The 12,001-nt window shown below is 48.9% G+C and overlaps 1 protein-coding gene and 1 pseudogene across 1 annotated transcript; one reads left to right on the top strand and one right to left on the bottom strand.

The window, feature by feature from the left end:
- The first annotated feature begins 2,903 nt into the window (after positions 1–2,903).
- On the top strand, positions 2,904–10,438 carry LOC8038750. Its single transcript, XM_040499502.2, has 2 exons — positions 2,904–2,969; positions 8,276–10,438. Exon 2 carries the CDS (start codon positions 8,299–8,301, stop codon positions 9,658–9,660), a length of 1,362 nt encoding a protein of 453 aa, XP_040355436.1. The 5' UTR covers positions 2,904–2,969; positions 8,276–8,298; the 3' UTR covers positions 9,661–10,438.
- LOC115326679 lies at positions 9,874–10,529 on the bottom strand (annotated as a pseudogene).
- Positions 10,530–12,001: the final 1,472 nt, after the last annotated feature.

Raw genomic sequence — 12,001 nt, 5'->3', positions numbered from 1 at the left:
CTAGAGTGGACGGAGATGGCACTAGTGGTAGGTGTACCTCTGTTGACCACGAAACAATATCGGACTGCCAAATATTGGACTGCCAAACTAACGAGCAGCTGCAGTCTCTGCAGCAATCTGTCCGGGGGATGGGAGGCACTCACTTGATCGAATGACGTTTTAGCGAATGCCCACGTTTCACCGAATGACACTTTAGCGAATAGTCGGACGCCGCGAAGCGGCGTTTTCGGGTGGGCCAAATGGGTTCACATTTTTGTAATGAGCCGCCAAAGACTGCCGCCGCGAAGCGGCGAAAGTGCAGCGTGGCGGATTGGTTAACGTGTGGCCCCATTATTCGCTAAAACATTGATTATTCGCTTATGTCGCTGTTTGCTAGAACGTCAATCACTTATGTAATATGGACCCCCTCAGTTCGTGGATCTAATTTGTATTGTAAAACTGATATAAGTCTTACTGAAGGGGAAAAAAAATGGACGCATCTCCACATGGTGAATGATGTTGATTGGGGCAAAGCTCTAGTGGTGCTGATGACACTGATGAGGCACGTAGTCAGGATTTTGTTTCGAGGCGGGCCCGTTAATGACAAAATGCTGTATGAGGGGGAGGGGAGAGAGCAGGTTCCAGCAAAATGGAAGATTTGGGGGGGGGGCCCGGGCCCCATGGGCCACCCCCCTGGCTACGTGCCTGACACTGATTATATTGTTCATAGGTACTACTGAGTTCCGGGTTGCGTTTTGACTTCAATATTACTGCTTTATGGTCGGAGAAATGCAGAGCCAGTGGTTCTCCTAGCGGATCAGCTTGGATCCGCTAGAAGCCGTTGGAACGCATATCCACCGCTTAAGTCAACGGTCCATGTCAGAAAGAAAATGTGTGGTGTGGATCGTGGTTATATACGCAGTTGAGCATTTGACCACAGCGCCCTTTCGTCTATAAACGTTGAGCCAAGGCATGCAAAGTTTAACGCGATTATATACGCATTTGACCGCAGCGCCCTCTCCTGTATAGACGTTGAGCAGCTACATGCAACATTGGAGTGTAGCGTAGTGGTTAGGATGTCTGCCTCGTAAGAAAGCGGTCCTGAGTTCGAACCCCCGTGCGGGGCGTACCCCTTTTTTTTAAAAGTGGGCCGATCCCGGAGGCAGTGCAATCGATGTGAGCACGGACGCCGGACAAGGCAAGACTGTAAGGAGCTTCACCCCTAAAAAAAGAAATATAATTATGCGAGTTTGTTTGGGGTGGTGGTTTACTCCACGACCTACTCTATACTTACGACCACTCCATCTGGAAACACAGCAGCACGCACCTCTCGGAGGGCTGAGTTTCAGGGGCGCCTTGTGGCAAGGCCTGGAACTCGGTACTTTTTTTTGTCTTTTTCCATGCTGCACCAGGTTCTGTTGGCCTCTATGGCGTTGGCAGCGCGCGGGCGCAGCCGTTACCATCTGGTGTTGGCTGCACAAACAAAAAAAAAAAAGCAAACTAATTAACGAATTAGACTCCTTCTGTATCCTTTACATAGAGAAAAACATCTTGCAGCGTGAACGCGCTTGAAACCAGAAAGCGTGATCAGCTGGCACGCACTCGCAGATAACAGAAGAACCTGACCAGGTAGGAGTTGGGTAGGAAGACCGAGTTTTTGTGCATAGCCTCCGAGATCTTGAAGCGCGCGCGCGAAAGCTTCGGAGGCCATGTTTTGTGACACCTAATGAGAACGCCTCTCACTAGGCGGCACTAAAACTCGGCCCTCAGCCGGGAGCAGGCTCTTCCATAGGGATCGTTCAGATGGAGTGGTCGTAAGTATAGAGTTGGTCCTGGTTTACTCTCTTCATGGTTGAAGGTAATGAAAAAACGTCTGGGGAGAGCATTTATTTCTCAATGTTTTGTTCTCCTGTGCGTAAGGTTTGCGCTGTCAAGGCTGCTGACGCGAGGGTGGGGTTGATCTCAAATGTTTTCTTTGGTTGCGTTTTGTCTTTTTAATTTTATTAAGACTGCGAGCGAAGGAGAACCTATTGACGCCACGAGAGCGAACGCACTTTGACCGGGCTAAGCACACACTCGCGCAGTAAGAGCGTCGTCAGGGAAATTATACTCGTGCAATTGTCGCACAGGCTTCGCTCGCACGCGAAACGGTGTATGGATACATCCACATGCTCGCGTCAGGAGCCGTGACAGCGTTGCAAGCTATGAACTTTGTGCGAAACAAGTACGCGAGCGTACGCAACTCTTGACGACCAAGCGTGCTCCGCACCTCCGCACGCACGCAGTGGGAGCGAAGCCGATGCTACAGGCACGAGCAAGTAAAGCCCCTTCATATTTTAAAAGTAGCGCAAAGTGCGTCGATGCACGAGGCACGTGTAACGCCCAGCGATCATGGCGGCACAGCGCAGCACTGAACCAGATCTCAGACGCCATGTTCTTCACAGAAGTGGCGCGCGGCGCGTGCCTCGAGCATTTCCAGAATGAATGGCGCCACTTTTCCCATGCATGCCAAGTTAGCAGTGTTGTGCTAGCTCTTACATATGTTCGCGCTCATGATGAAATGGAGTGCTCTAAACAACTGTCTTACCTCGCAAAACTTTGCGGCTCCCGTCGGGTCCTTTAAACCGATTTGATGAAGCAAGATCTTCCTCTACGAAAAGCTTGTTTCCCCTCTTCAGCCGACTTTTGCACCTGTAGGCGCAGCAGCGCAGCAGACCGTCAATTCCTTAGGCTAGGGTGCATTCATGTCCAGCTAAGCGAACATGAAGACACTCTAGTACATTAGCAACATTAGGCCTGCGCGGGAGCTGCCGGAAGTCCAAAACCGAAAGCCACTAAAAGCAGGATGTCACGTGACTTGATTGGCCAATAGTTTGCGCGGCGGCTTGTTCAGTGGAGTGCGCCTCTTCTCCCAACAGAAAGTAACAGAAACGATCGCCTCGAAGCACGTTGGGCACGCTGTCAAATCCACGTGGTGAAATCATCAGCAGGTAAGTCTACCTCAGTTTATTCGTAACTTCTATTCGCTACTCCGGTCTTTGCGCTATTTCGCTATGGTACCTCAGAACGCGAAATTTAGTGAAACTCTACATTTGTTCTCTGGTGATAATAGGGAGTTTTCGTATATCGTATTCGCCGTCGCGCAACGCTTTCCGCAACCCGCTACGATACCGGAACTCTACAGCCAAGGCCATCGGCGCGCAGGCGCAGTAGCGGCTTCGTCGCGGAGGGCTTAGCCAGGCTTAGCGGAGAGGGAGACGCGGTTAAAGTTATGAAAACTCCGTACAGTCTGAGCCGGCGGGGCGGGCATATAAGTATTTTTGTTGTCAAGCGTAAGAACAGCCTTCTGAACTTTACAGACGTGCACGGACATTTGTTCTACACCTTTGCGCTTTGTAAAAGATGAACCTTCAAATTTCGGCTTACTTCCTTTCTAAAGGTATATGTTGCGGCGAGGGGCGGGGAGTTTCGTTTGGGGTTCACCCGCGACTTATTTGTAGCCTTTTCCTAATTGATAGCGCAGAATTTTTCCAGAACAAACGAGTTGCTCGCAGCTGCGCATGCAGGTCGGGCGCTCGGGATGGGCTCAGGCCACAGACAATTCGCCACCGATTTAGGCGAGCTAGAGTTTGTTCGCCCGGCTAGTCCGGCGGTGTCCGCCACTATCTGCAGGAAACCAACAGCTGGCGCGGAGTAAAGAAAAAAAGAAAAAGCTTTTATTTTTTTTATTGGTTCCGGAACAACGTTCGAACCGTTCAAAGGTATTTTGTGGACACCCAATTTGCTGGTGGTGGTGTGCGCCGGTAGTGCATTGGGGTTTTCAGCGTTTTCAAGTGCGCCATTTGTGTGCAGATGAAGTCGCGCACCAACTGGCGCCTTGGCATCATGTATTGGGTTTGGCGGCGTTCATCGCTTCTTTATAGCATGGAATTTGGCTTCCGAAGAGTACGTGGCGGCGTGTTGTAACAGTTTACATCGGGAATTTTGCTGTTTATTGTTGCTCCACTAAGTTCAGCCTCTAAATGCGAGCCCCGGTGATGTGATTGCTGCGCCAAACTGCGCCAAGGGGCTAACCCTGCTACATTCGGCTAATTTTGCCGAAATGTGAGTAATCTGCGCCACGCCTGCGACTAAAAACCAGCTTCGGTCGCCTTTCAAAACCGAAACTAAACTGAGCACCGTAATTGAGCATGCGTGTGTTCTGTGGCGCACCGGTCCTGCATGTTTTCCCGCCATCTGACGTTTCGCGCTCTTCGTCATCTCGTGGGTCACGTCTCGCAAACTTTTTTTTTTCTTTTTTTAAATATTTTCAACACTAGTCGCGGGTGTGTGCGGAGGTCAAGCTGTGAAACGAAATCGCGTTTTTGCGCGGCGGGAGTTACAAATTTGTGAACCGAAGCACTCGCTCCTGAAAGCGACAGCCGTGGGAAAACTGGGAAAACCTAGCGTCCCTGCCTAATGGTGGAGAAATCCGTGCCGCTTCGAGTACAAAACTTTGATTTCGCTCGCAGAAACTGACCGCAGAGGCTTTCAACTGGAGTCCGATTTACCGGCTCCTTTAGATTTGAGGAGCAGCAGGTAAAATTACGGCAAGGGAAGGTAAATATGAGCCAAAATAAAGGAAAAATCACGCGAGATAAATGCCCGGTGCAGTATAGTTATATACCTATACCAGCGACGACGAGACTCGCCTTTTGTTGTAGTTGAGGGGTGAAGCGCCGGGTCTTGTCGTCGCGGCGTGAAACTTCCAAGTTGAAATCGCGCCAAAAACTTTTTTTTTATATTTTGCGCGTGTGTCTTGCTTTTTTAACTGTGATCCTTTTTACAAATCGTCCAAATCATCCACTTGCACTACTGCGCCTTACACGGTTTTTACTATTTGTCCCACCTCTTGAATCGACACGCCGGAAGAAAAAAAATATATCCAACCAAGTTTAACGCGCTAATACAATCGTTTCATAAAGCTCATTAAAATTTGACCAAGATTAAAGCATCGCTATGACTTTCACACAAACGGGGCCGAAAAAAGCTTTCTTCCCCCAGCAACTACATGCTCTTTTATGGTTTTAAATATACAACGCTCTTGCTACGACTCTTTAGTAACAGGAGGCGCCTAATTCATACCTATACAAACTGCAGTTGTGACAATTAAAAAAAAAAAAAAAAAAAAAAAACTTCCATTAAATAAACACAAGAAAAAAAGACAAAAATATTCCGGCGCGGTTTGAATTTTGAACTTTCACGCCGCGATGACAAGTACTGGCGTTCTTACCTTTCGACCAAAGCCAATGCTAAAGCAGAATTTTTTTTAACAGTTTTATTCACAAAGGGCATGTTGAGGCTACATCTACATTTGCTTAGTACATATCATTAAGAACGTTTGGAGTTTTCACATAGTTTTTCACATTTCTTTACCCACGGAGTCAGGTCATCTTATTCCGTGTAAGTACAGCGTATATTTTTGTTACAAATTCCAATAAGCATGCCTCAAGTGGTCGTGGATTAAGGTCTGCGTTTCTAACTGCCATCCTGGAGCACCAAATACTGTATAGACCAACTAGCATTATGAGGTCGTACGGCACAAGTTCATGAGAATCGGAAGAAAGCGAATCGATTGTGACGTTATTCCTAAGTCCTTTTTCAATTTCCTCTGTAACGCGTCCCAAAACAAAAGGGCATCCCAACAAAAAATAAATACATCCTTTATGGTCTCAGGCGTTTTACACAGTAGGCAGTTGGTGGTCCACGGAAGAAAAATTCCTTTCTCGTGGAGCCATGTTTCACTGGGAGGGTCGAGGTGTGAAGTATAAAAAACAAACATTTTGCACGCGGCGGGATCGCCATTTTCCTAACACGACGAAGAACATCCTGGCCAGGGCCTTGTCTGTGCACTGCGCGATACAAGGGCTCTGGAAAAAGAGTGTCATACAGGGCATTGGACAGGCCCTTCCTATTTGCACGCACTCGCTGACTTGTCTCTCGACGTCCCGAGCTTCAGCTCCCTCGTTTACCTTCTGCGGTAAGAGCTTGCGGTCCGTGACGATTGTGTCTACGGCATCGCTCGCCTTGTCAGAGTGTTCGACATTGATCGCAGCAGCGATGAGAGTGATTGCTATCAAGAAATGTTGGAAGCTGTTCATTTTGACTACGTCCGGCTGGCGACCAGCTCCAGCGGTGGCGAGTTTTGGACGAACTCGCCGTGGTCACCGTAGTCCGGGAATATCTCGCAGGCGCATGCAGGGTGGAAGGTCAACGGGTCGGGGGCGAGAGCGAGAATAGCGTTCGGGTTGCCGAGTTGCGTGTGCGGTTTTGATCGTACCGCGGCGAGGAGAGCTTGGGCGATTATGGGGCGCCTAGAATGAGAGAGCGTTCAATATCACGTGGTTTATGGACACCATGGTGTGACTAACTTGGGCAGTGCTGCCTGGTCGACAGACGAAAATGATAAAAATTCGTAAATTGATTATTGCAATTACCAGAGCTCTAAAAATCGCGTAGTTTGGAATATGCACTAAGTAGCCTGTGAGCATTCCATTTCAAGAATAATTTATCCGTTTAATTTTCGTGTCATAGCCCCTTTAAAGGGATACTACAACGAAATTTCGGCGTTCATTTTTTGGTCTATACGTGTTCAAAGGAGCAGTATCACATCGAACATACCAATATCTTGTTAAAAAAGTCTCGAAAAGGAATTTTAAAACGAATTAAACGATTAGCAAAGAGCACCTGGTGGATGTCGCTAACGCCTCGTTTGTAATGCCCGTCTAGGAACCTTGACAGCTAGTGACGGAGGTTGTCTCGCCTCCGGCCACCTCGAGAGAAGAGGGGCAGGAGGAACTCCCCTCTTCCGGAGAATGCCTTTTGTGTGTCGCAGAAGTCGCTATTGTCCCCCTACAAGATTATAGAAGATTAACCCGTCACTCAAAATTCGTACCAAAGCAGCCGCTTCGGTGGTTGGAACGACTAGGCCATCCTCTCGACGTCAGCCTCGCCGTAGCTTTACTCGTCTTGAGACGACCTACGTCACGATTGCGTTGGATGTCACGTGGTCTCCGCTGGGCCTTCTCCGAGCGCTTGCCAGAGTGCCCCGTTTATAACGAAAAATACAGCCACCAGGATCAAAATACAAACGTGCGATTGTCTTTTACGGATATTGTGGATCATATTCAATCTATTTTTGAACACGACGGGAATATTTCAAATTTCGTTGAAGTATCCCTTTAAAGCGGTGGCAAGATCCTAACCCTGGCCAGCTGCGTGGGAGCCAAGCGCGCTGCCTACTTGGCTAGCTGCGCACGCGGCAATGTGCAGCCCTGCCGGAGTGTTGTATGCAAACAGCACTATCGGTGAGGTATGTCGAAGATATTCTAATTTCGTTTAGCTTGAATTGCTCGAATTGTTGAGGTTATTGGTTGTGTTATCTCAAATACCAACCTGAAGGTATATTTAGGATAAAAATCAATGGTCCAACCTGTTTAATATGGTTCAGAAATCGTCCAGCAAAACGTAACATCTCAGCGTGAAACTCTCCAAGTAACCTGAATTCTAGCTGCCAAAGGTTCTAGTTTGCCTGGTTTGAAGCAACTGATTGCCCCCCCCCCCCCCCCCCCCCCCCCCCCAGAAAAGAAAGAAAAGAAAAACAGTTTGAAGGTTTTTGGTTACCAGCAGGCTAACAACTTGTCTGAACAAAGCGGATGCTCAGAGGCTCATTCCTTATATTGCACCATTAAAATTACGTAAGGAGAAGCCTGCTGATTCAGTGGACAAAATTGTCTCTCGAGGGTCTCGAGAAGCACAGCTAAAAGATTCCGTAGTGGAAGACTCGTGTCATCTCAACTGGTTCATGCAAGTAAAAAGTTTACCCGGTTCATTGTTATTCGGACAATTTTATTCCTCGCTTACAAACCTGATCTGTAGATCACTTTGGGATTTTTCGTTCTTGGCCTCTTGATGAGCTTCCAATACCTGTCACGTGAGCCGTCAAGATAAACTATGAGTTGAACCAGGGCCGGCTTCCTCGAAGCAGAGTCTCAGTTGAGACTGCTCAAAGAAAGCGCTGTCAAGGCTAGCGCTCGAGCTTAAGCCGAGTCTCAGACGCTCGCGCGCCCGAGCCTTGCCAGCACTTTCTTTGAGCAGTCTCAACTGAGACACTTCTTCTAGCAAGTCGGTCCAGGTTTTTGTTTTGTGGACTCCGAGGTCCTATGATGCCCGTCCGATGGGCCAGCCACTTCACCATTCTTTCTTATTTTTGCTGTATGTGTGGGAGAACGCCACTCACTGGTGCTTTTCCTTTCAGACCATTCAAGTCTCTTCGAGATCATGGCCTCCCAGGCTGGCCCAGTCACCCTGTTCTGGATCGAGCCCGGCCACTTCACATCTCGAGCCGTCACACTGGTGCAACCCGCGGGGGTGACGGATAGAGAGTTTCCGTCCAATTTCTTCATCAAGAACAAAGCCGTCAAGCCATCGGTCAGGGTGTGCAAGGACACTCTCTCCATGGGCCAACTACGACAAATTGTAACAGCTGGCATCAGAACAACAAACCTCAAGGTGGAGCACGCCACAATGTTCCTTTACAAGTTTGGGCTCAACCTCCGAGAAAAGCTCCAAGAGGATTGGACGTCTTATGGGGTCAGGATTGGCTCCAAAGATGATGAGATTACACCATGGGACATCATCGATGTTCAGATCTCGGCGACAGTGGACCCACCCGCTGCAACAACAGAGCCCGTGACTCCGATGTCCGACAGGGCGTTGTTTGGATACCTGGTCTTTGTCTACCGGGTCTTGACGGTGAAAGATCGAGGCACTGTGCAATACCGGAATAATGTGCAGGGGAAGCTGGCAGCTTTGCTGCTGACTCCGCCGTTTTCGGCGCCATCCGCTGACTTTTCAGGGGCAGGCGGATCATACTCGGGCTGGTATTCTAATCATACTTACCTGGGTATGGTCGCTGCCCTTGACATGTTTTTCCATCGATTTCCAACGAACGAACTGGCCCCTGCCCGAATCGGTACCATGCCATCGCGCTTTCGCGATTGCTCTGTGCAAACTGCGTTAGTGCAGTTGGTGAAGACGGCCAGGCTCTCTCTACAGGAACTTTACCAGTGGATCTTTGTTGATGTAGTCGCCGATGACGCGGTAGCTATCATGAAGAGCGGGGAAGAGATGCATCTGGCTCACTCTTACGCCCCTTACCTCTCAGATCTCCGGCTGGTCCAGAAATCACCCTACTCAGCGGCTTCTAACTGTGCGTTACACACATGGTTACACACACTGGGGAGCCTTTTGTTGTCAGAAAGATCGTTGAATGCACGACACATATCCGATTTTCACTTTGACGAAATTGCCCAAAACGTTCTGCTGCTCGCCTTCGCTCAACGCGGAGTCAACGAATTCAGACTATGTTTCGTGAATGATCTTGCGAAAGCCGAGGAGGAATCCCGACGCTGCCTTTGGACGGACCAGTACTGTCAAGAGCTCGGTACCCCCGACTACACGCGACCCGTTAGAGTGGTACACCTTCCTCGCGTCGAAACAGCACCAGGCGCCACAAGAGATATACAGGCACTTTCACAGGCTTATGGAAGGCCTAAAAAATCTCCGAGAAGGAACAATCGGAGACAAGATCCGGACATATCTCAGGGCCTACGGCACAAACTGGAAGTAAACCGAAGGTGAGAGCCCACTAAAGTCGTCCAGAGCCGTTCGAAGACACCGCGAGCAGCGGGTAAAGTGAGGCCGCAAAGTGTAGTCAAGTGCCACAACTAGTGGACTCCGAGCAGAGTGCTTGAGAGGTTTAATCTCTTTTGTTTACGACAGGTGCATGTGATGATGGGAGAAAGAAGGCATACGTTTATGTCTGATTACCCAATCAACTTCACCCGAGAGGAGCTACAGCGTATACTTGTTATTTTGTGGCCCTTGTACTTGCATCAGGGTTGTTGGTATCACACATCTTTCGAACTGCAAGGCCACACCCAGAAGATGGACCTGGTAGTAGCCACACAGCTGCTGGGGCACATTGTCTACGTGATATAGTCAGTGATGGTAAGAATTGTGGGTTGGGAGTTTCTTTGTGGCGTAACTGTTGATATCATCGACGAGCGCAGTGTCATTGGTAGATTGTTGAGGTGGTTGTGGTGTGTTTGGGGAAACGGTTTGCAAATGCAGCGTAAGTGAACTGTGGAGAAGGAAGGGGGCGGCATGGAGCGGAGGCAGAAGCTTGGAGAGAAGGCAGGGTTGGAGGGACATGCGGGGAGTGGAGTGAAGAGGCCTAGTGTGCAGGGTGGTCGTTGCCACGCTCGTCCACGATGCAGCGAGCAGCTGCGATGCGCTGTCGTCCTCCAGCTCTCCTCGTAACTTGGAGGACCTCTTCCACCGAGTTATCGTTGTCCACGACATCTAGCTCGATGTTGCTCTTGGTCCTAAAGATATATTAAACATTTTTTTATTGATTGTTCAGTGTTTTGAAATCTTCCACATATCCAATATATATATTTTTTTCTATTTCATAAACACCAAAAAATAGGTATACCGCGTGGCTCCATCAAGTCCAGGGCCCGTTTGCTCGAAGCTGGTTAACTAACCGCGGTTAAAAGTTAACCACATTTCCCTACGACGGGGAATTTTAGGTCACGTGACCGGCAAACAAAGTACGGCGGGGTAACATGGCGGCGCCCCGTTGAGTGAGCTCCGCTCGCTTTCAAACTAATATGTCGTTGTAGCTGCAATATCGTGCGCGTAAAGGGCCGCCCACACTAGCGAGAAAACGCGCGTGGCACGCCGATCGCGGGAAGACGCGTCCCGCATCCTGAAGACCACACTAGATAGAGTTCTGCCGCCGCGAATGTCACGTGACAGCACAGGAGGCCTCGCGCACTCTTGAAGCATTCCTCGCGGCAGGAAAATCTTCCCGCTCAACCGATTTTGCGGAACGCGTTTTCAACGCGATCGGCGCGCCGCTCGCGTTTTCTCGCTAGTGTGGGCGGCCCTTCAGTCAGCAATGAATGGTGCAAGAGGCTTCCGCTTTGCCTTACCTCACTTAATCGCAAAGCGCGAGCAATGACATCGCCGCATTTTTTAGATAGTCTTTCGATTCCGACCATTCCTAAGCCTAAATGAACGCGATAATTGTCGGCATGGCAACGTCTTCGGAGAGTGGATTGCCTTGTCTCAATCGGCCGGGTATTGATAGCACACAAAAGCAGACAGCGTCCCAAAAGACCTTTTGCTAAATTTACCAAGCACCGAGGTGCATGCTACGTACGAGAGTAGTTAGTTACACGCGCTGCACGTGCTAACGTCTGCAGTAGTATCTGTTCTAAAGCAAAAAACCTAAAACAAATTTTGCCTTGCACGCGCGTTCGTCAAAGCTTTAATGAATTTTTTATAAGGGGAAGGTCAGCGCGCGCGGACCGTAGAATTACACTTCCGGCGTTCTCTTCGATGCTTGAGTAATTTATAAATAGGTATATTTTCACTGGAGCCGAATCACAAGTTTTTCAATTTCTGATGGTGTTATTTACAGTTCTTACATGCTGGACAACCATGCTGCCGGTGTACTGCCCGGCTTCCACTGCTCACTCTTTCCTTATCGTTCCGATAGGACTGAACTTCGTCGCCCTTTTTCGAACTTGGAAGAAAATTTTAGCGGTGCTTGTCTTCAATTCAGACAGCCAAGCATTTAGAAACTTTCCAAACAAGGGTGAATTTAGTTTTACCTTATCCAATATCTGTACCACGAGCCACAAAAAAAAAAAAAAAATGCGTCTACTCAAATGTATGCCGCGCAGCGTCGCAAAAACCCGGTAGCGCGCATTTTTGGATCCCCCCTTTTCGGGAACTTTTTCCACGGAAGCTACTTACATTCGCTACAAACCAGTAGATGACACCAGCTCCCACCCCATAATAAAACACGAAGCTATCGCTCATCCAGCCCTCGTCAAACTTGGCTAAATACTTGTAGGTATACTTCATCTCACCTTAGCATAGACTAACTGCGAAGGCTGTGCAAGGGAGA

This window comes from Ixodes scapularis, unplaced genomic scaffold (assembly GCF_016920785.2).
Source record: "Ixodes scapularis isolate PalLabHiFi unplaced genomic scaffold, ASM1692078v2 PGA_scaffold8__174_contigs__length_109621045, whole genome shotgun sequence".
Taxonomy (NCBI): Eukaryota; Metazoa; Arthropoda; class Arachnida; order Ixodida; family Ixodidae; genus Ixodes; species Ixodes scapularis.
The sequence above is the reverse complement of the archived record's forward strand: the minus strand, read 5'-3'. Positions and strand labels throughout refer to the sequence as shown.

Coding starts and splice junctions, on each gene's coding strand:
- LOC8038750 (XM_040499502.2), top strand. CDS start 8,299: ATGGCCTCCCAGGCTGGCCCAGTCACCCTGTTCTGGATCGAGCCCGGC.